At 38.1% G+C, this 24,588-nt stretch overlaps 2 protein-coding genes across 2 annotated transcripts; one reads left to right on the top strand and one right to left on the bottom strand.

Moving 5' to 3' along the window:
• Nucleotides 1–461: 461 nt before the first annotated feature.
• LOC143876731 (Thioesterase superfamily protein) lies at nt 462–5,439 on the bottom strand. Its single transcript, XM_077378431.1, has 3 exons — nt 5,159–5,439; nt 4,892–5,035; nt 462–718 (listed from the first exon to the last, which is right to left on the bottom strand). Exons 1-3 carry the CDS (start codon nt 5,369–5,371, stop codon nt 575–577), a joined length of 501 nt encoding a protein of 166 aa, XP_077234546.1. The 5' UTR covers nt 5,372–5,439; the 3' UTR covers nt 462–574.
• Nucleotides 5,440–7,563: 2,124 nt separating this feature from the next.
• LOC143876713 (DNA-directed RNA polymerase II subunit 4-like) lies at nt 7,564–15,320 on the top strand. Its single transcript, XM_077378408.1, has 7 exons — nt 7,564–7,723; nt 10,498–10,596; nt 13,073–13,181; nt 13,374–13,451; nt 13,558–13,591; nt 13,689–13,757; nt 15,065–15,320. Exons 2-7 carry the CDS (start codon nt 10,548–10,550, stop codon nt 15,140–15,142), a joined length of 417 nt encoding a protein of 138 aa, XP_077234523.1. The 5' UTR covers nt 7,564–7,723; nt 10,498–10,547; the 3' UTR covers nt 15,143–15,320.
• Nucleotides 15,321–24,588: the final 9,268 nt, after the last annotated feature.

Genomic DNA, 24,588 nt, shown 5'->3' with positions numbered 1-24,588 from the left:
ATGCTCGAGCAGGCAGAGATCAGATGTCTAGTGGCCACTGTTTTGGTGAGTCAACACCAAACACCACAGAGTAGAGGGTCATTGAGCCCAACCGAGTTCATAAGCTAAGGATTGAGCCTCTGTTTTCCCGTTTTATCACATTCAAATTAACTTTTTGCTATTTAGAAGCATCCAAAGTCTTCATCAAGTCACCAACTTTCTTGACCTCCACTGGACAGGCACCAGCGCCAATGTACATGAGCTTATGACATTGTGAAGACTAGTGTTTTTGGTAAATAGTAATAAACCAAAAACCTTGGATTGACAACTTCTTGTACATGTTCCAATTTTCCATCTGTTGGGTCAATTGTTTTCTAAATGGCCTCCCTATGCATTTGGATCTTGCATTACAGCCAAATATTTCCTCATTATTTGCTAAGCTCCTACATGAGCTATGTTTTCCTCCTTCATTGATAATCTGATAATTCGAAGTAGAGTCATTTTTATTAGCTGACAATAATGGATTTACAGTACAAAATCATAACACCCAGAGGGAATCCTAAACACTAGGATACGAAATCATTGTCACCGAGTTTCATAAATTTGAAACTGGCATATTATAAAAGGTGGCTTGAGCAGTGTAAATCAGCTGTCTAGTTTCTTTGTTCCTGAATTCCACTGATGATACTACCACTCTCCTTCCATGCCTTATTACCTCCGCATTAACTTCAACTTCCATCTGCAAAGTAAATCACTCCCCATATCAAATAATATACTGCAAATGGAATTTCAGCATAGTTCTAGCATGGTGAAAGCTACTGTTCATTGTGGCATTCCTTAACACAGAAAAGTATTACAGCTGCATCCACCATTACATTTTTTCTATTTTAGGCCATGTTTTGCTGCCATGAAATTTTTTCCCATGGAATTTTAGTTTATCAAGTGGCAAGAGAGGGAGAGGGAGGGTGGGAGAGAAGGTGAAAAACAAGGAAAAGAAAAAACTCTGATCAAAATACAATTTATTTTTTCCCTACTCTTTAGCCATTTTTTAAAAGAAAATTTCTAACCAAAATACAAAATATTTTTTTCCCTACTTTTTAGCCATTTTTTACTACCTTTCAAGGCTCTGTTTGGGTTGCAGAAAAACACAAGTTTTTATTAGGAATTTTTTTGTCACCAAAATTTGGGGAGAAATGATATAGCTATGGCTTATCTAGAGGGATATCATTACAAATTGAAGGTCCCTATAAACAAATTGATCTGTTGTGGGTCAAATTACTTTTTTCATCTGTAATCAAACCATGAAATTTTGGAAAAAAAGTTTTTATTTTCCAAACTTTGCTAGAAAATTCATGCAATCCAAACAAGGCCTTATTAAAGACACTATATTTCTGTCTACTTTACATTATTTTTTAATTCATATAATCATGACCCATATGTGTAAATTTTTTATCTGTGTAAATACCTTATATATGTGAATTTTAAGTGTATTTAATTAGAAGTCTGGGATGAGGTGATGTAGCTTATCCAGAAGTGGTGATGGTGATGTTAAAACATGTTATAGTCAACTAGCAAAACGCCGAACACTAGCACCAGAATTGAAGACTGGTTTACCAATTTCTGGATAAGGCAGATAGTGAACTAATCTGAAATATGGAAGTGAAATTCTCTAGATAAGAAGTCCTTTTTTAATTTTTATCACTGAAACTAGGAATTAAGTCCCAGCTGAAAGCTTGTAATAACCACTGACAGCTAGGATTGTCAAAAACTCCAGATTAATATCTCTCTCGGTTGGGAGTTGTCTTTGTCATAACTGACCCGGAGATCCTTCATTGTCTGTATCTGGAACTCAAAACCCTTCAGTACTCTGATGACTAAGATGCCTAAACAACTATTAAAATCCAACTATATTGGCTGATCTGTTGCAACTACCATATCTCTGTTATTCTTAGATTGTGATATTTGTGAAATTCCAAATCTGGAATTGTTGAAAGTTGTTATGAACCAGAAGGGAGCAAACTCATGAAGTCAGTTGTGGTGTAAGCAAAATCACCAATGAAAAAAGTTCTAACTTCTATTTTGTTATGGCACGATAAGTAGTGAAAGCTTGGAATTCTGTTACATGCAACTTGTTAAGATATGTGAGATCCTGCCGTTGGATTAAGTGGTGGATGAGGTAGGTAGGATAGATTAGATAAGTAGTTTAGATTAGGTTTATCTTTTTTCCTAATCCTTATCTTTATCTCCTTTTCTTATGTTTTTTTATCTGTAATTGCTTATTTAAGCAATCTTTACTGTGAATGAAAATACATCTTGAAATTAGTGAAAGTCCTAATTTTACATAGTATCAGAGCACCCAACTTGGGCATGACCACAATACAAGTGACTACGTTCTCCGGCGGAGGCCAATCTGGCCATCCACCGTCCGCCCGGCAATCATAGATCCTACCACTGCAAATCCAAATCCCTCTTCTTGTTGTTCTCTTGTGTCCATTTCTCATGGGAAAACCACCCAAGAATCACATCACAACTCGTGAAGAATTGGGTTCCACTCATCAGGCAACATCTGTTTGGATTTCCGCCAAGGGGCTTGTCATCCTAGCATCCACGGCGAGGGAGGAGCAGGCGCATCCAGCAGGGACTTCGTGGTACCGATCTACATCTTGCTTGCGTGATAAAAAAGGGAAATCTATATAATCCGATCGATTGCGTAAGGCCCACGGTAGCAATGGAACTGGGGAAAGTATACAGAATTCTTTTTTGTTATATTAGTAAATGAATCAGTCTTTCAACGGAGGTAAATCTTTGCCGGTATTCTCTACCTATCCACCTGTGTCGGTTTTGGGTACAAGTACCCTTTTGTTGAAGGTCGTTCGAGCTTCTCCAGGACTATTTCTTAGATTCATGGACCAAATTCAATTCAGTGGGATCTTTCACTCACATTTTTCCCACCAAAAACATTTTATGAAACTCTTTGACCCCCGAATTTGGAGTAAGTACTTATCACTTCTTGGGTCGTAATTGCTATCTTATTAGGTTCAGCCACTATAGCTGTTCGGAACCCACAAACCATTCCAACTAACAGTCAGAATTTCTTCGAATATGTACTTGAATTCGCCGGATAAGCTGTTTCCTTGTCCTCGTCCAATCCCCATTGCCGCTCGGAAGACATTCCTTCCATGGCTTTTTCTCCATCTTGCTGAATATCCACAAGCACTTTGTATGTTGGAATGAGCGTTTAAGATGAAAGGTGAAGCCCAAGCTCATTTCAGAGCTACGAATCCAAAGGTGGGGCTGGCGGTAGAAAGGAAAAAAGATTCTTCTAGTACACTTTGGGTATTTACAACATTTTTTGTATATCTCTTGTATATTTATCTAGATTTGTGTGTGTGTGTGTGTGTGTTTATCTGCCATTTTTGGATGATGGCAAATCCATGAATTACTATCGACAACCTATTATTAAGAGAATTGAGAAGTTGTTCGGTCTGAAAATGCTCCAGCGCGGTGAGTCAGTGCAACCGTGTGTGTGGAGTGGAGTGGAGTGGAGCGGGTGTGAGTGTGAGTGATTGATGCGTGGGCGTACCAGCCTCTTCCAAGGCAAGAAATCGGAAACACAATTTGAAGGGTTCAATGACCGAAACGTTTCCATCATTGGGATTCAATTTCAGGCGATTGAGAAGAAGAGGTGAATGACGCTTCTTCGTTGGGCTCCATTGCCTTTACATAGATGAAAAGGACTTTTTCAATACAGTCGCGATGCCAATGTGGGGATGTCGACACACACTGAATGCCAAAGACAAGTCGACACATGCAGGACGTGGACGACTAACGATTGGTCAGAAAACGTCGATGCGCGCAGAAAGCAAAAGACTCTCATGGTCGACAGACCGTTCGGTTCGAGCTAAACGACACAAGGGAAACACCAATGCGGGGGATAATCAAATTAAAGAGAAAGACTCACCTGGGAAGATGAATTCATTGTTTCCTTAATCCAGATAAAAGTTTTATCTACATCTATGGAAAAATAAAAGGTACAGTGGCGAAAAGTAATAAAGATAAAATGCTAAAACATGTTGTGATTTGGAAATTGGAACCATTCCCAAAAAAAAAATGTTGGGATATGGTTCTAGGACCTCTTCCTTGAGACGGACGTCTCGTTATATAGCTTTATTCAGATTACCGCTCCTCATTACCCCACGTTCTCTTGGAGGGAAATTATTGGTAACCGCCCATGCTATGCTCCCTTATTTGCACGTACTCCATTCTTCCAGGTAGTTATTATCCACCTGCCCTCGATGGGCAACTGTAGTGCCACTTCTTTGACTCAGTCCACCCGGATAGTAACTTGTTAACTTGGTCCCACTTGACCAATTGGGCTTAGAGATAAGTATAATTTGGAGGGAACTTCAAACAACTATCCAATCCCTCTAGGTTTCGTTTCTTGCATGTTCATCCACTTTTTTCGCCAAATACCAACGTGGCATGTAATTCCATTGACTAGGTCCAAACGAGTCGCCATTTGATAATTCGGTCTTTCATAACCAACCATACCGAAAAACGGGTGTAAACAGAAGTTAACTATTAAATCTAAAAATACATATTGGAATAGAAATACATCTTAAATGAAGTTATTTTGTTTGATTAATTATATTTTCAAAGAATTTGTAGACAAAATTGTTCCTTAGATTTTTAGTTTCTAATTTTAAATGGTTGTTTTTAACCTCTAGTAAGTTTTTAAATGGCTCCCGGGGTTTTCCCCTCCGTGGGCCACACATGTTTTCACAAAAATAGTACAGTAAGTAAAGAATAGATCCAGCCCATGTCTGATTTACGATTATGGAATGTCAAAGATAGAGGAAGGGGGGTGCATCTATCAATAAAGAGGCGTGTGAATATCAAAGAAAAGACTCACATTAAGCTTGGCCGCTGAAAGATAAGATACAGCCGATTCCCCAAGAAAAAACTCTTTATCTCCGGCAACGCTTCTCACAGAAGCCAGCGCCACCACTTCCGCCACCGATGCCACTACCCCTCCGTGCAACGTACTATAAAAATTCTGCACGAAAAACAAATGATATCACCACCCAAATACTGAAAGACCAAATTTAAAACCCCCCCTGTTTTGATATTCGCACCCTGATTGAAGATAAAGATGGAAGAAGAAGAGAATCAGACTTGCCGTGAGCTGGGGTTTGACGGTGAAAACGCAGGTGACGTGGCCGCGATCGATGTGATTGACCTTGAGAATGTTTCGAATCAGATCGTTCAAAGCATATTTTTTCGTGAAAGATTCTGGAAGATTCTCGGGGATTCCAGTCCTCTTAAAGAATTCCTTTGTTGCTGAAAGCCATGGCTCATCGTCCGAATAATTGTTGATCGAGGGTTTCGCCATAACTTTGGAAAAACAGAAAAGGGTTTAAAATAGGGCTAAAATGTCCCATTTCTCAGAAATATAATGGGAAGTGATATATTTACACCCCCTTTTCTTCCTTGGTCCAGCCACATGATCCCGTGACTACAAGGGGGTGGACAGTGAAGAAAAAGGGGTGAATACATCCAATAAAATTTATGGGCCTTCGTTTTCTAGCGAGACCAAGCAAAAAGAGAATCATTAATCTTCGCCGACGCACGCTAATCTCGTCTCTCCAATCAAATGGAAGCATGCAATGTAAAACAGCGGACACACGCTACTGTTATTTGTTAAAAAGCTACTGCAATTCCCTAGTGCGATGATAAATTCGCACCCCTCTTATGTGGCAAACATTAACCCTTTCTAACGTCAATTCGTGTTAAAGGGGTGCAAATTATCCTACACAGGGTGCGAATTTATCATTGCCCTTCCTTAAGGCCCCGTTTAGATGCTTGTAGCTTAGTGGTATAACTAGTGAATAGGGAGGAGACAAATATTAATAATGTTTACCTAGGATTTACCTGGTAGAATAGTGATAAGTAGTGTTTGGTTGCCAACATAGTAAAAATAGTGGGAGGGTGTGTCATTACAATATACAGCAAGAGGAGAAAATAAGAGAAAAAGCAAATTCTTGTCTAGTAATCTCTCTGGACTGTGGGCTAAATTGGCTACCAAACACAGTAAAAGTTACCAAAAAAGCATTTTCTACTTGAGACATACTTGAGGATGCCAAGCATGTGGCAACCAAACAGAGCCTCCCTACCCAAGTTGAGTTTGTACATGGTAGTGCAAATGTTAGTACGCCAAAATATCACTGCTTTCCTTCTTTTCTCTCTCTAGTGGGCAGTGGTGGGGATTTTCCCTTCATAACAATATTATCAGATCCCTAAAATGAATCTATTTGGTAAGAAGTACGTACCAAAAGCCACAAACTCATATTTAGGGGTGCAGCTGGGTCCGCGATGGGTTGAAGCCAACCCTTTGCCTCCACCCCCGGTCTACCATAAACCTCAATCCTAACCCGAACCTCCTAACCCGAACCAACTTGAGCCTCAAATTAAGAGTATCAACCTTAACCCAATCCTCTGATTTCCCAATCGTGCTAGATTGGGGGTGGGGAAAAATTGAGTCTTGGTTGGCCTTGGACCAAAAAAAACAAAAACAAAAAAAAATAAAAAAAAATCAAAACCTTAAGAATTTGAAATGGCAATGAAATCATGAAAAAACTAGTCGGGTCGGTTCGGTTGCCCAAGGCCTCAACCCTAAGCCAACCCAAAATTAAATCGAGTTGCCTTTTTCGAACCCTAACCCAGCGCAACCCAACCCAAAATTAAATAAGGTTAGCTTTTCATTAACCCTAACCTAGTCAATCCCGAGCCGATGTTCCATTTTGTTTGTACAAACACTCAACATTCATTGGAATTTCAAATGCCAATGAATGCTAATTCCTTGTTTGGTTACTAATATTATATTCAAATTCCACCCGACTTTCCAACATGTTTCATATATCATTATTGCTTTTTTTTTCATACATGACGCTCATGTGTCACTAATATTTTATTTCTCATCTTCCAACCAAATTCTGCTGAAATGGTAGAATTTTGTTAAAAGAATTGTGGAAAAGGTTTTGTCTTTTCTCTCTCTTTACTCTTCATATTGGTAATGACGCCCCTACTCTTTCCAGTACTCTCCGAGAGGACTGCCACACAAGACACAACCAAACAATACTTATCACTATGGTTTTAAATTTCAACTGAAATCCGAAGTTTCAGGTTTCAGTCAGGACCGACACCGAAACATCACTTACCCAAAATTAGGGGTGCAACTCAGGTCGGGCCTCAACCCGAATTTTAGCTGGATTTCGGCTAAAATTTTGAAATTTCGGTCGATTTCAGTGGGGTTCGAAACTGGTACAAAAACCGAAATTTTAAACCATGCATATCACTATTCCACTGTTCTCCGAGTGGTGATTTCACACATCTTCTATGCTCGTTTCCTCCCTTTTGACTTCCTATTCCAAAACTCCCCGACCCACCCTGGGTCGGGTTTGGGTTAAGCCAGCCCAGGTTTCACCCCTACACATGTTAAATCAGGGCCGTCTGGATGAATTGGATCTGCTTTCCGTGAATTCATTTTCCACGGAATACGCATTTTATACCTCTTCAGATACGTTATTTTCCGTATAATAGAAAATCAAATCGGACTATTGAATCCGGTCCAAATTATTTCCATTCTTTAACTCACGCTCGAACGTCTCTCACAAATCCCTTTCTCTCTCACGCTTTACGCCAACCCTGCTCTCTCCCCCTTCACAGATCCGACTACCTCTCAAAGGTACGCTTCAATCTTCATTGCATGCTACGATGACTTCTTATTCTTTTTTCTTCTTTTGCTTTCCTTCAAGATCGACTATTGTTATAGTTTCCGATTATCTCTTTCAGCGTTTTTGTGTTAAACAGGTTAGGGTTTTTGCTATTTTGGTCTTTTAACTTGGATAAAAAAACTGTCTCATCTGATTTTTTCTCCTTGGATGATTTAAGGTATTTAATCTTGATGGGGGTTTTTCTATTTTGTTTCTGAATTTATTCTCACAATTTTTATAGAGTCGTTTATGTGGCAAACTGAGCAAAAACAGAGAACTAAACCCTCATGAAATCAAAGCTTCTTTCTCAATGTTAGTTCCAATGGAGTGAGCTTCTTCATCGTGAAAGCTCTGATCCAGTCCATTTATGTGGCCATGTATGAATTGCGAGGAACTATTTCTGATGGTTTAACTTTTGAACTTAATAATAATTTAACAAAAAAGACTAAAATAATTTTTCATATCGTTATATTACCACTGTTTTCTTTTCTTCCCTTCATGATATTTTATTTATCGATATCTTGTGTCTTTGTCCTTCATTTTGGAAAATGAATCCGACTATGAAATCACACAGATCCGTACTCAGCTCAACTCAATTCAACAAAGCCTTTGTCCCAAACTAGTTGGGGTCGGCTAAATGAATCCTTTAGAGACATTTCATGAAGAAGATGAAAGGAATCTACCTGGCTCTAATCCTGGATCTAGTTGGGTTCTTCTATGTGGATCATTTTCTTCCATTCTATCCTATCCAAGGTCATGTTCTCTGTTATGATATCGAAAATCACACACATCCATAATGATATGAAAAAGGGTCATGTCTTTTTCTTGGGGTTGGTGGCCGAAATCCATTATGATTCGGCGGAAATGGGAAATGTTGGAAGGGGGTTTGTTTAAATGGCACAATGATTATCATATTGTGATTGGAAAAACGGATGAAATTAGATTTCATTTGGGCACCTTACACAACGAATCCAACTGATGTACTAACGAAATTCAAACATGATCATTTGTATTCAGATGGTTTGGTCATGGGTTTATGGTTGTGGCATATGCTGCATTTTATCAATGCTTTGGATTATGGGCTATTGTTAAGGTCAGTGAGGTCAGTTGTGTCATTATTGCCGATGCCAAATTGATAAATTCGATGTTGAGTACAGATGAAATGGCGTGTGATGCTTATGATGGAGAGCTAAATGAGAGAGCTCTTGCGTCAATCTATGGAGCCTTTGTTGTAGCTAGATGACTTGGAATAAATAATAACATAATATGGGTAAGCATTCGAATCTTCTGTAGCATTATACCAAAAGAAGAAAAGAGAAACCAACTCAAATGCTTCTTTAACAAAAAACAATAACTTCAATGAGAAAGTGGGCCTGAGAGGGAGGGAGGGAGGGAGGGAGATCATCAGAAATGAGAGTTGATTTCTCCGAGGACGAACTCTTGATGGATTCTTTTAGTCTCTGGAGAAGATTTCTTTGAGCGAAATGCTGTGTTGGATGAAACACTAGGAGATTCCTTCAACAATCTCTCTAGAGATTTAGACCAAGACTTGGGGGACTAGAATGGAACGTGTGAGGAGATCAACTGTTCGAGGGTTAGAAGTTCTGGTGAGGAAAGCAACCGCCTGGGGGTTTAGCATTTCTCTTACTGAAAAACAAAGCCTACTTTGGGGATCACATAAAAAGGAATGACTTAGTTACAGATCACGCCTAACTTCCTGTGGTCTGAGTCAGTAGAAAGGATGAGATTTCATTTGGTCAAGAGGGAAGATGTTTGCATACCAAAGATTACTGGGGCATCGATCTACACAACCTTAAATGCATGAACAACACACTTTTGGGAAAATGGTTATGGAGATTATGATCGGGGACTATCCAAGCTGCCATGGAGAATCAAGAAGTTAAGATGATATGGATATCGTTACTGTTAAAAAAGTTTTATTTAGTTTTTAGAGTGTTATTTAAGTTTTTTAAAGTCATAGGGAGCCATAGAGTTTTTTCCCATCAAAATCACTAAAGTTCTCTGAGTGATGAGTGTTTTAAATCGGCACCACAAATGTATTAGAAAATTCTGTCATTGAGAGTATTTTAGTCCAAAAGTGATGGGTTTTAGATATTTCTAATTCTCTTATATAGGCACTTTTCTTTTACAGATGAATGGAATTGAAATTAGTTTTTACTGCTCTCTTGCAAATCATGGGTGTAAAGTCTACTTTCCCAAGGTGTGATGCCTAGGATTCGCTTGGTGCGATGCCCGGGTTCGCTAGTGGGATTCTAGCACAACCTTCTACATTAGGGTGTGAATCCTTGAAAACCCTATGGTGTGATGCCTTAGAAGCCTGGAGTGATTCCAGGTTAGTGCTTTCTTTCTTTTCCGAGCCTTCTTTCTCTTCAATCTTTTCCTATCTTTCTTCTTTCTCTTCCAAGCTGCCATCCTGCAGCCTTAACCCCATTAAACCAAACAGTCCACCTACTCCCTTCCGGGCCCCACAAAATGATTGATATGGGTTACCAAAAGTTGGGCCTACATGTACAATTATTGGTTTGATTTAGCACAGGCTTAGGATTTTATATTTTTTCACATAAAATTCATCTATCTCTCTTATGAAAATCGTAGACTCAAGGCAGAGGCTTCTTATAGAAACTGTTTTCATGATTGTCAAAAATCCCTAGGTTATCTAAAAGTTTAAACCAATTACTTATGCCTGAAATTATGTGAATTATGTTTTTTTTTTTCATTTTTACAGAGTTAGTTGTCAATAGCGGGTCTCGGAATTTCTCTCCTTATACACTCAAGATGTCTGGAGAAGAGGAAGAGAATGCAGCAGAGCTAAAGATTGGCAAAGGTCAGTGAGATTTCTTTCATTTGTTTGATGCTTGCATGTTAGTATTTTATTTCTGTTTTATATGTCAGTTCTCTTATAACTTTAGCACAAATCTGATTCCCCTAGCATGACTGTTGTAAAATTCTTAGTAAGTACGAATGTATTCATAGTGTACGTATCATATGCTCGAGGTAATGTATTAATTATTAAAGGCATATTCCTGTCCCGCTAGCGATGTGATTCAAATGAAGCGGAGGCACAAGTACTAATTTTTTGACTTGGCATCAATGCATGGTAAACTCTTGATTGAAGGCGATTATTCTAATGTGATCTCACGCGCACAAAAAGCTTCACTTGGTCTCTGGAACATAGCAGAAATTATAATGGAAATTCTGAATTTTGTGGTAAGATGAAACCATAATACCAGCACAAGTATGGATCGACAAGGGAGATGGCGGACAGGTTAGACAAGAAAGGATCGAGGGCGAAGGACCAATAGTAGGCGAAGCAATTACACTCTAGTGGATCAGGTTCTGTCACGTAGGACAGCCACGGGAACAAACTTAGCTAAGTTGTGGGTCAAATATCAGGTGGGAAGGATAGTGGACTAATGTTAGGCGGGCTGTAAACAATGTTAAGGGACTGGAGGCGAATAAGGACCGTTATGTCAGGTATATATTGGTTATAGATCTGGAAAGATCTGATAATGTAGGTGATTATAACAGATCTAGAGTAAATCTGGGATGTAGGTGATGATTTGAAGGTCTGGGATCAAGTTTCAAAGTTAAGACAGGTCACGGTATGATTGTAATAGACTGATGCGGGTTTAGGATGAGAGGAAATTAACGGAAAGGACTTACTAGTTACTGTGCCTGCAACAATTTTGCGTAAGGACTGGTCGTGGGATACTGTAGTCTGTAGTTGTGGTAGGTATGGAAGAGGGTTTCTGGGACAGGTTCAACAAGGGTTGATGTAAGGAGGGTTTCTGGAATGGGAACCTGAATAGGTTCACGACTTTAACAGGGTTGTGGGATACGTGGGCTGACCAGTGTAGGGGTGAAGAAAAAAAGGGTAGCAGCAAGTAAAAAGAAATGTAAGTGGAATCTGAGGGGGGAGAAGGCAGGTATCGGTGTTGGATTAGGATAGAAAGAAAAATGGTTTGGGAGGGATTTCTGGGCGGTTAATGGTAGGACTGAGATTTCTAGGCGGTTAATGGAGGTCGAGTGTAGGGAAGGTGGAGGGTGAAAAGGGGCTTCTGGGTTGTGAGGGGTGTCAGTTCAGGGAGAGAGATCAGAAGGCTGAGATGAGAGAAAGGCGTTAAGAGAGGGCTGGTTATCGTGTGGTGGGAGGGGGTGTGGGGGTGTGGAGAGGGGCAGGTTTGCGGGAAAAGAGAGAAAAAAACGTGAAAGAGATACCCTTTTTGGGTCTTCTGGCTAGGTCATGACCAAATTTGGGAGGAAATCTTCTTTCTATCTCGTGTTCTTCGAACGTGTTCTTCAAAAGAGGCCAAACGCTTTACATTTAGTAGAAAAAATAATGTTTTTAATCCTAATAAGACTTTAAACTCCTAATCTAACATGACAATATCCTAATAAGACTTTAAACTCCTAATCTTACATGACAATGGTTAAACCATTAAATCTAATAAGACTCAAATACCAATGAAACACAAAGTAGAACTCCTAATTACAACTTAACTACAAGTTCCTACAAATTAGAGCTCCTAATCACAACTAAATAGATAGTGGGTCTATGGACAGTTAAGTGGCTTGAGTGTTTAGAATACATGATCCAATTTTCATAATGAAACCCAAATGTACTATAATGCTCCCCCTAATTTGATATTGGCACCCCTTCTTCAAATAAGCACTCCTCCACTTTCATCCTCATGTCAAACACATGCTATCTTTATGGAATTTGATCCTCCAACGCCTTTAGACATCCTTTGGTAGGTCTTGAGCACCTTTTGATTCCTATCATTCTGTGACCAGGGTTAAATTTTGGAGTTATTTCTAGGTTTTTTTTTTTTTGGAATTGCCGTTTTTCAGCAGGGACAACTTGTCGCTTGATCTGCTTTGTAATTTATCATTTTATCTGTCAAAAGAATTGTACACCCACATCACTTCGCTTTTTAGATAATGAAGAAGCTAAGGTTGCTTGGCTGTGTAAGAAAGCACTGCTAAATGCCTAATAAGGTCACTTGGGCATGTAAAAAGAGGAAACATTAGAGTGTCCATCACAGGCAACACACTCTATTAAACTAGGTTTTTTAGAATTGGGGAAATGATTTTCATCCACATTCACTCTGTGATGGCGGATAAGAAGTGTTGTTGCCCAATGAAATGAAAATTCAGCTGTTATTGTAAGACTTTCCCTTTTGTTTTCCTTATTCTTAGTGGCAGAGAGCTTAGTTTGGTTTTGGCAGGACTTTGCCAACTTCTATCACATTGCCGTAGAACCTCTTTTTTAAATTTATAACATGGACTTTGTTTTTCAGAGTTTGAGAAGGCCAAGTGTTTGATGAATTGTGAAGTTGCGCTAATTCTTGATCGGAAATATGAGCAGCTTCAGCAGATGTCTGATGATCCTATGAATCAAATTTCTCAGTGAGTATTATTAAACACATCCATTCTTCCAGTCATGTCTTCTATTTGTAATAAACTGTATTTTATAAGTAACTGTAGTTCATTGCATAGATTTTCTCAATAAGTGATACATAAATTTTATGTGGCATTGAGACCGGACTCTGCCTTCCGTAATAATTAGGGAATTTGGTTATGTTTCTTTTCTCCTTTCAGAGTTTTTGAGAAGTCATTGCAGTATGTAAAACGCTTTAGCCGTTACAAGAATCCAGATGCTGTAAGGCAAGTTCGAGAGTATCCTTTTAATTTCCAGAACGGGATGCCTCATTTTCTTTGTCGTTTTAGTAATTTCTTTCATTCGTACAAGATCATGCTTGCTATCCTTAATGGCAGTATTCAGAATCCTTAGTCGAAACCAGTTAGCCGAATTTGAGGTAATTTATATGGAAATTTTTTCAAGAAACTCAAACGCAATATCTTTCTTGAACAAAAACTATATGAAATTAATTTACTTATTTTTTGGCTTTGCAGCTTTGTGTTCTAGGCAACCTTTGTCCTGAAACTGTGGAGGAAGCTATAGCTATGGTCCCATCTCTCAAGGTAAATTCTCACACACAGACCTTGCCCTGCTTATGTGACCCACAACATATCTGTTTCTTTTCTTGCCACAAGGTGCATCTATACTAGAATCTTGGCTCCCTCAGCGACATAGCATGACACAACATACTTTACTACCTGGATTCGTAAGTTTTGTACCATATCAAAGCTTTTCCCAGACACACACGTGCATGGGTAACGTAGATGCTTGAATGCGTTATGGTTCAGTATTAAGGAAGTGAGGTTTGGATGGGATTAATATGGAAATTAGGGCTGGGTATCAATGAATTGGGAATGGTTCAAGGTGGCTGGAAAACTGGAAAGATTTAGGGCTTCATAAAATATGGGATTAGGGTTTGGGGTCATAAGTATGGGTACTTTGACAATCCAACCTTGTAAAAGATTGACTAAGTACAAAGAGAGAAGAAGAAAGGATACAAAAACAGAAAGCTAATCAAGGAGGAAGTCAAATGTCTCCAAGCTAACGCGAGCTACTCTAGAGCGGGCTTCGTTCTGCCGCCCTATTAGCTGAATGCCTAACATGCTGGAAGGCCACATGGAACCCCTTCAGTCTGATCCTGTGTCTCCTGAATAAAGTCCACAAACCTCCAGGAGTAGGGACTTTTCCAGTCTAGCTACCTGATAACATTTATGGAGTTTCCCTTCCACTATCAGCCCCCTGTAAAAACATAAGCTCAAAGCATTTATGAATCAAAATCGGAATGGCACCAAATAGAAAGTTCATGCAGCTATAGGGCAGACTCCTTAATTCCTGTAAATAGTACATGGTGGCACTTACCTTTGCCATGTCACCCTGCAGCTTTGCATGCCTTTTATTTTCTCGAGGGGTGAGTTATACACTATGTTGCATCGATGCGGGTAAGTGTCGGAATCCAACACGGATATCGAGTATCCGATTCGGCAAACTACGAAAAGAAAGATTCGTGTATTTACTAGAATGTTTCTTAAATTTTAATTATAATAAGTAATATATTAAAAATTTAATAGGTTAAGTAAACATAATATTTTATTTCTATACAAAAAACTTACTATTAAGTATTAAGATAGATAAAACTCAAAACATGCCTTCATTGTAAAGTTGTAGTAGAATAAAAGAGACCTTGAAGTGTTGCCGTAAATCCCGAAGTATTGGAATCCCAGACATGTCCGACATGAGTACTTCACCCACTTAAAAGAATTCATATAACATAGGTTATACACACGCCAGACATGCCATGATATGTGTTCTTATCATTTTTCCTTTGAATTGTTTTTCCATTTCTCATATATTGAGCCTGTCTGTTTTATAGGTGAAAGAACGCGCTCACGATGATGATGCGATCGAGAAAATGTTACACGATCTTTCTCTTATCAAGAAATTTGAATAGGGTGAGGGAGTGACTACATGATTTAAGGGGTGCATCAGTTGGAAATTGTGAACCATCTATCCTTACATTTTATTTTTTATCTTGAGAATTTTATATACACCCACATGTAATGATATATTTAACAATGTACAATGATTTATACTTTAATAGAAACTAGCAAAAATGCATGTGCGTTGCCCGAGGGACCCAAATATCAGTTCAAATAGTGCAACATGAAGTAGCAATCTAATATTGGACTGGATTAAAAGGAACAACTGCGTAGGATCTATTGATATATGATAGGGAAAACAGTATTACTTTATCCAACTATCACTTCAAATAGTGTAAAATGAGGTGGTAATCTAATATTGTACTAAAATTTCAAAATGGCTTAATTGGAGCTTTGTGTTTGTCATGCGTGCAATCAATTTTCCGTCAGAATAATCACAAATTAAGTTCTATAAGGCTCGTTTGGATGGCGAAAGGTTTGTTTTTAGCATGAAGTGGCCCACATAATGTGATTATTGAACTTCATAAAAGCAATTCAAGCAGAATGCAAATATAATCCAAAGGAATTCTCAGATCATACATTGCATATTTCAGACTAAGAATATAACAAACAATGCTTTAGGAAATGAAAAAAAAAAAAAAAAAACAGATTTTCAATCAATCAAAATAGGAATAAAAGTAGCTAAGCATTCATCTATATAATTAGATGGACATTTACTCTGGATGGTCAGCCAAAACCTAAATCCATCCATGAAAGCCAACAAAAAGAGAACACTATATCCAGAGATACCCAGAAAAGAAAAAAAAAATCATACGTTACGGGCATATCCATGATTGCTCACAATCCTTGAATCTTGAAATGATGTCCCTCGAATAGTGATCTGACATATGATTGTTGAAAAAACTCTCATTGAATCATATAAAATAAATCTGGAGAAGGATAAAACTCAAAAAAACTCATAAGAACATCAGCAAGATATTTGGAGGAATTACATATAGAAAACTCAAAGTGCCCTGAAGCATGGTCAAAATATAACTTTTAGAGTAAATAAGCAATATTTTGAAAGAGAAAATGAAAGTTGATTTTTAAAAAGGAAAAAAAACTATAATACATGAAAAATAGAGCGAAGTGGTGGTGAAAGTAAATAGGCTAAATATATCAGTAATTCCTCTCAAAAGCTCTAAACATTTGTCAATCAAACATAATATTGTATTAAAAATAATAATTGCCTTAATCCTTAAAAGGCATCCTCTTAAGAAAGTGATATGGAACACACCCCATAGCCTATATACCCCATACCCTAAAGGTAAAAGAAAAATTATTAATACATGAACATTGATAAAGAAGAGCTAAATCAACGAAGTTTTTGTAATAGCACTACTCACCATATTTTGATGATCGCACTCCTCACTTTATTAAAATGTACGGTATGGTCCATACCATAGGATGATCTATATCGTCCATTAGATGGGCCACTGCCTACATAGGTGGTGCCCCAAAAATAATTTTCATAGGTTGATCCGAACCCTCCGATCTATAGAGGGTTATAGGTTGATCCAAACCGTCCATGTGATGGAACACAACATCAATCGGCTGTGGCCATAAAATCATTATCATTTCCATAGGTTGATCCTAGCCCTCCAATCGATAGAGGTTTCCATAATTGTTGTTCCGCTTAAGGTGCCCGAAATCTGTCAATATTTTGCAAGTGTCCTGAATGAGTATGAGTAATATCAAGTAGTTCCTTAGTCATTGTCATAAATGTCTTTACATCTTCTTGGTACTTTTTTTCCGTAATTGTCATAGACATGTACCCGTGTCGGTACTTTTCGTATGTAGATTACGATTTTACCCTAAAGAAAGTTGGTAATATCATAACGTCTTATGCAAGAGAATAAGCATAATACACTTGGGATATATATGGAATTTTTGCCAAAGGGTGGAAGAAAATAACCCAAGATTTTGCCTTTATATATGTAGATGTAGATTACGATTTTACCCTAGAAAAAGTAGGTAATATCATAACGTCTTATTGAAGAGAATAGGCATAATACAACCGGGATATAGACGGAATTTTTGGCAAAGGGTGGAACACATTAACCCATCATTTTTCCTTTATATAGTAGTTAGAAGTTAGATTACACCATGAATGACAATGGTGGCATTTGTGAGTTCTAAGTTGGGCTATGATTTAACAGTTGCCATTATCAAAGCAAGCTGGTGCGGATATGATTTCCCTAATATAATTTTTTGTGAATAATATATTCTAAAGGGCTTCATTGGTTGCACTATAAAATCGATTTGCCAGCCTTAAAAAGCCACCTCTTGTTTTCAATTTTCCTAAAGACTACCTACTGTTAGCAAATATATCTCATAGGACTACCTCCTTGGATAGGTCCGGCTTCTCTGTTTTCAATTTTCCTAGAGACTGCCTACTATTTGCAAATATATGTCAATCCATGTTTTAGAAATCTTTGTAAGAGAGACCTCGTCTTCTTAAAATATAGCTTGGTAGATTATAAAAATCACCTTAATTTTACAATCCAGGATTGTAAAATCCACCAATCCAAATGGCCCTTAAATCTCTTCCCACTCCTTCTCTACCCCCAAACCTAACACCCACTTACTCGAAGCTCTTTCATGAGAAAGATTAATTAAATGAATAAGGCAAAATCTGCTGAAAAGTGAGCCTGTATGGCTGTTCTCTAATGCAAAAGTTACTTCATTATTGAGAATCAACAATTATTGCCAGGAAATGTCTAGGCAATTTTGCAAAAGCCATTTCACGGCTCACTTTTGCATGAGAGAAGAGAACACTCACCTCGGATAAATTAAATGAATATGACAAAATATGCTACAAGGTGGCTGTTATCTCTTGCAAAAGAGAGCCGCGAAAGGGCTTTTTGCAAAATTGCCTAGACAATCCCTTATTGCTAATAATTGAAATTCCAAAGAGACGAAATTATAACATAAGTTACTCTACTTTCACAATGATTGGGTAAATACTTCACCACTGATATTATCAATGTGAATTCTAGGTGCTGATTGTGACGATAAGAATGGTTCGGTGTCATGAGTCTGATGATTTTTCTGTAGTTAATCAGGGTTCTTTGTACTTAATCAAGGATTGTACTTCGCTTGTACTGCACCTGTACTAATTAAAACAATTCTTAATTACCATTACCATCACAATATATTCTTGGCTTGTTTACTTAAGCAGGGAAGCTTGGTCGCTCTATATTCTGGGATTTGATATCCGGAGGAAGGGAACAACAGGCAAAATGGAATCCTGATTCCTGAAAATCCTGAGATTGCTTGTGGTCTGTACTCTTTTTCACTTGTTTTCTTCTGTAGTTTTACTAAGCTCTGATTTTTTTTTTTCTAAGAATTTTCAGTTGTTGCCTGCATATTTTCATTAGCACTTGTGCAATTCTCATTAGGTTCTCTTTTGGAAAATCCTAAATATTATTTGCATGTAATCTTATATCCAAATAAGGGAATGTCTAAGCAATTTCGCAGCCCCTCCTTTTCAAAGGACACACGCCACCTCATAACCGAATTTGTCTTATTACTATAATTCATATGAGGTGGCATTTCTGTCTTAAAAAAGAGGGGCTACAGAATTGCTTGCAAAATTGCCTAAACAATTCCTCCAAATAAAGGGTAGAAATAATTTTATATCTATTTTAGCTAGAGGCTTCAAAATCGCTTTAATGACCTTTTTACAAATAAGATTTTATTTACAAATAATGGTTAGAAAAATCTGGGTTTGTTAAGAAGAATGTAGGGGGGCCTCAAAAGATGGTCGAATGGAGCCAATACTTTCTAGGGATCCAGTTAATTAAAAAAGCTGTTTAAGCCTTGCCTTTTCTCACATCTTGAAGACTTGAAGAGAGAATTTCATAGTTGTTCCCCCTTTGTTTGGATAGATGGAATTGATATCACCACCCCTGTGTTTTAAGAATGACACTTCATTTTACATTTCTCTAATTACCTGCTAAAGACATACTTCTCGAAAAGCTATCAATAGCTGATTAGAGAAATGTTTGATAAAGTGGGTAGTGCCCTTATCAACACGCACCTTGTTAAGTGTTGTCAACAGCCTTCATGTATCCGGTCTTCCATTTGTTAGTATCAAATAGAAAGGAATGACATAGGTGGAGTGCCTAAATTCATGAGTGAAGCCTCCAATGTGGAACAATACCCTCTAAAATACGTAAGTGGGACGATGTTTTCCTTACAAATATAAAATATGTAGCCTTGTTTTTCAACTCTCAATCCTTCTCATGCTTAGCTTAATAGCTTTCCAAATCCCATTTTGTCAAAGTCCAAAACATTATAACTAACAAGCAGTAGAGTGATGACATTACTCTAGAGAACTGAATGGTCGTATCATAAAGCATCATATTAGTTGGGTGATGTGATTTATAATTGTTTAAGGCTCTGTTTCTTTCCACGTAAAATGTTTTAGTATAGTTGAGAACTTGAGAGAGAGAGAGAGATGACACTGGATCTAGAAGAAATGAGGCGGCATGAGAGAGAATTAGTTAAAAAATACTTATATTAGTAGTTAGTTAATACTAAACTAATAGTAATTAGTAGTAAGTAGTACAACTTTTTTTTTTTTTTTTGATTGGCAAGCTGGGGTTAGGTAGGACCCCCACCAGATATAAGTAGTACAACTTGCTAGTATCTGAAGCACGTTAGTGTAAATACTTAGTTACTATATACATAGGTTAGTTAATTTAATAAGGGAATTGTTATCAGCACTGCTGTATTTTGATGATGGCATTCCTCACTTTATTAAAAGTACGGTTTGGCCCGCACCAATTTAGGGGTGCAACTCGGGTTGGGTCGGGTTGAGGCCAACCCGAACCCGACCTGAGCAACCATTTGGTCAACCTGAACCCGGCCCGACCCGAGTTCCAACCTGACCCAACCCAAGAAACACTTTTTGCCAACCCAAACCCGACCCAACACAAGAATTTTAGCTTAAAAAATTAAAATAATTATTAAAATTGTCGGGTTCACTCGGGTCGGGTTGCCCAAGCCCTCAACCCGATCCCGACCCAAACTCAACCCAACCCGACTTTTTCCTGGGTTGAACCCGTCGGGTTCGGGGTGAGCCCGCCAAGTTGCATCCCTATGCACCATAGGATGATCCAAACCGCCCATTAGATGGGCCACAGCTTAAATAGGTTGTGCCCCAAAAATCATTTCCATAGATTGATCCTAACCCTCCGATCTGTAGAGGGACCGAATGTTAGAGGGTTGATCTAACCGTCTATAGATTGGAGGGTTAGGATCAACCTATGGAAATTATTTTTGGGGCACAACCTATTTAGGCTGTGGCCGATCTAATGGACAGTTTGGATCATCCTACGGCACGGGCCATACCGTAATTTTCATAAAGTGAGGAATGAGATCATAAAAAATGCAGCAGTGCTGATAACATTTTCCTTTAATAATGATAATTTAATTTAATTTAAACATGTAGGGTTGATTGGGCCGTGCAGTTACTGAGATAGGCTTTTCCCATGGCCGAGGCTCCGAAAACTCCTAACCAGCTGAGTCAATTACAATGACACCATTTCTTTTACTCTTTTCTGTTCCCTTCCACAGGCTATGCCTCGGACGCACATTTGTTCACAAATATGTGCGCAAGAGGCATAATCGTAAAAGTTCTGGCTCCATCTTCCTTGCATGCTTTCACAACCCCTCAGGCAACCAGAATGATACTAGTGGATTAATAACCATGGAATTAACATAAACAACCTCATTTATCTAGTAGATATCGTCATATACTAGGCGTGATTGATGTCTCATACTTCCCAATCTCGTAGTGTTTTTTTTTTCTTTTTTTTGAATGGTGACTTTGTTCCCGACCAAACGATAAATTGTGATCGTGTCCCCAACCGCTAGTCACAGTATCCTTGACCAGACGATATAATCCTCCACTTCTCTCGTCTCATCAGTGCCATATAGCCATGTACGATTTTCATGGCTCCACCTGCAATTGAATACATGCAACCCCTGGAGTCCAACCGGCTAAGTGGTACTAGATTCTATCACATGTTTGGGACATACGTCACCCCACCCAAAGTATAAATCTCTCCATCGAATATCTTGATTTTTACTGTTTCAATTCCCGTCACAAGTAAAACTATGACCCAACACTAAACCCTCCCTTTGTCTCCTAGAACATATCAAAATATCCTCTCCTGAAGCATACATGAATAAAGCATCCCGAATCAAATTATTTCCAATCTCGGTTACACATGGCTTTGAATAGAGTACTTCATTTTTTTTATTTACACGCCAGAGTAAGTCAGACATAACTATTCTTCTCATCTATGTTCATGAATAAGACAAAATCTGTTGAAAAGTGAGCCTATGTGGCTGCTGTCTTATTCAACAGCCGGCCTGCGAAATGCGTTCTCCATGGCCTCTAGAAAATCCCTTACTATAGAAAGTAATCGGAGACAAGTTGTGGGGCATGATTTCTTCCACATTTTTCATATCATGCGAGTGTAAACTTGTTCTCCTCTCTTTCTCTTTTCATGCTAGCTTGAGTTTTGAGAAGATTATGATCGACCTACGACACTTTAGATGGTTTTTGTCTGAATAAGTCAGCCAGTATCTAGATTGGATTAATGAGTTACAAGTTATCTCATGACATGATTGATTACATCAATTTGTGGGGTTGTTAACAGAAAAGAACCTAATGCTGATGATATTTTGTAACTATGGCTCCATCGTTTTCATTCTTCATTTGTTGTTGGCCCGCAAACCCATTACTCGGTCAATTTGGACTTTGATGCTGCTGCTCATAGAATTTTCATCACCTAAAACATGAATATTTAGCTGAAGAGCTGTTATTTTATGCATGGACATACTTTTCCAAGGATAAATATGAGCGGCCAAAAGTCAATGATCCTAACCCTTCTATCTATTAAGGTTTAAAACGGACGGTACATTATAGAAACCTCCTCCGTTGAAGTATAAATGATTAAATAACAGCTCCTCTAACAGCTTAAGCTTCTGGAGTAATTGGTTGTTTCACACGGTATCAAAGCTATTGCCTCACGATAGGTCCCTGGTTATAAACCCAAGAACACCTTGATATAAAAAATTCACGTGTATGGTTAACCCGAAAAGAGGAACCACACGTGCCATGTGTACGGCCAACCTAAAAAAGAGAGGCCACACGTGAGAGGGAGTGTTGAAGTGTAAACGATTAAATAATACCAACTCTAACAGCTTAAGCTTTTAGAGTAGTTGATTGTTTCACACCCGTACCCGAAATCGGATGGTTATGACCATCCTGTGGAGAAGATCTCTTGGGCACTTCCTATCTATGCCGTTTCCTGACGTCTGAATCGTTTAGATCACCCAATAATGTTGGTCCCACTTTTGTTTTTTTTCTACCCTCGCATGTATGCAAGTTCAACATATAAAAACTATATAAACGCCCAAAATATGGTTCTGTCTCAGAAAAGAAAAAAAGAGAGCCTCTTATGGTATTACCATTGAACATGACCTATTCCACATGGATGAGAAGTAGAAAAAAAAAAAGGACGTTTTCACAGGTTGACTCCTTCATATATGCCTGTTGGGATCTCTTTCATATATGCCGGTACTATGTAGCTTTCTCATCGAATAGTGAAATAAATTAAAGGATTAGATATAAGGACATGCCTAAGTTTATCGAATTTGCAGGCTTATATTCGTCAACGTTCTATTTGATTTTGGGGGATTGATATAAAACTACAATATGGGAGAATATCTTACTTGCATGTTGCATGAGATATAAACAATCCAATGTCGTACGTCATGCATGAGAGGGATTGATGTGATAGAGCAGAGGTCTTAGTTGGAAGCATAAAGAGTCTTTGAGTTTAGGTCAACAACCCCCAAGACAAACAGCTAGATGCTCAACTTAATTATTTTAGTGGAATATAAAACGACATATGTGTTGGGTTTGAATAAAATATGAGAAAATGTATGTAATAGTATCACTGTTAATTAACACTCGGGCAAATTTCTATTAATTTGTTAGGTTGATCTACACCGTCGAAATTGTTGACTCAATAACGGATGAATCATAACCCAAAAATCACACTGATTTGGTGACAACAACTAGATCTGAACCATGTTCATTTTATTCATAATCTAAGATTCAAAATTATTTTGAAACATGTTGCGTGACCCGGCCGTAGCCACAATATCAATCCAAATGGAGGGCGCCAATGTAGAGAAAATACCCTTCATATTTTTGTTTGTACATGCATGAGAGGTATTTTTGTGACATTAAATTACTTATTCAAAATGACAGACAACATTTTATTTTCCTATCTTTTGTTTGGATGACGTTTCTTTAATTACCTCTCTTGATTTTCAAGGTCTCATCGTATTAGAAGAAATGTAAAAAAGGAAATATAGAGTGTGAATTGAAGCAAAAGGGTGGAGTACATTGTGTCTAATGAGAGAGAGAGAGAGAGAGAGAGAGAGAGAGAGAGAGAGAGAGATTGGTGATTTTGGACTTTGATGCTGCTACTCATAGAAGTTTCATCATCTAAAACATGAACATTAAGCTGGAGACTTGTTATTTTATGCATGGACATATTTTTTCCCACGAAAAATACGTAGCGGCCAAAAGTCAATGATCCGAACCATTCGATCCATTCGGCTTAATATGGACGGTACAGTATAGAAACCCTCTGTTGAAGTATTCTTGATGAAATAACTACTCTTAACAGCTAATTAAGCTTTTGGTGCACTTGGCCGGTTGTTTCACATGGTATCACAAGTGTTGTCTCACGGCATGTCCTAGGTTCTAAACCTATAAAATTTATAACCCATAAAATTCCACGTGTACTGGTAACCCAAAAGGAGGGGCCACATGTATAACCAACCCAAAAAAAGGAGCCACACCTGAGGGAGAGTGTTAAATCATAAATGATCAAATAACACCAAACTCTAACAGCTTAAGCTTTTGGAGTAATTTGTTGTTTCACAAACCAGACCCAAAATGGTCAACCCAAACCTGACCCATATTTTCCAAATCAGGTCAGGTTGAGTCGGGTTTGGGTTAGCCTAGAGCAAAAAATGGAAAAGAAAAAGAAAAAACTATAAGAAAAACAATGGGGGTAGGGGGTGTTAAGAGAAATGGAAACCAATCAAATATTATGATAGAAAGTTGAAAAGATGGGAAGAGTTGACCAAGGGTAGGCAGCAGAAAATGAAATTGCCATGCCAACCTTCCCCCATATTAAATAATCTAAATCCAACAACTTACTAAAATGATTCGTTGTTAGAGGAATCATGAAATAAAATACTAGTGGCCCTACTCTTTTTTTGTTTTTTTCTCTGTTTACACCACCAAAATGCTTCATTTAAAAGGCAACAACAACCCTCCACTCCCTTCTCACTCGACTACAATGGCTTGGACTCTCTT

This window comes from Tasmannia lanceolata, unplaced genomic scaffold, assembly GCF_043159265.1.
Source record: "Tasmannia lanceolata isolate RefF3 unplaced genomic scaffold, GAP_Taslan_0.1 ptg000002l, whole genome shotgun sequence".
In the NCBI taxonomy this organism is placed as follows: Eukaryota; Viridiplantae; Streptophyta; class Magnoliopsida; order Canellales; family Winteraceae; genus Tasmannia; species Tasmannia lanceolata.
Note: the sequence above shows the minus strand (reverse complement) of the source record. Positions and strands in the feature narration are given on the sequence as shown.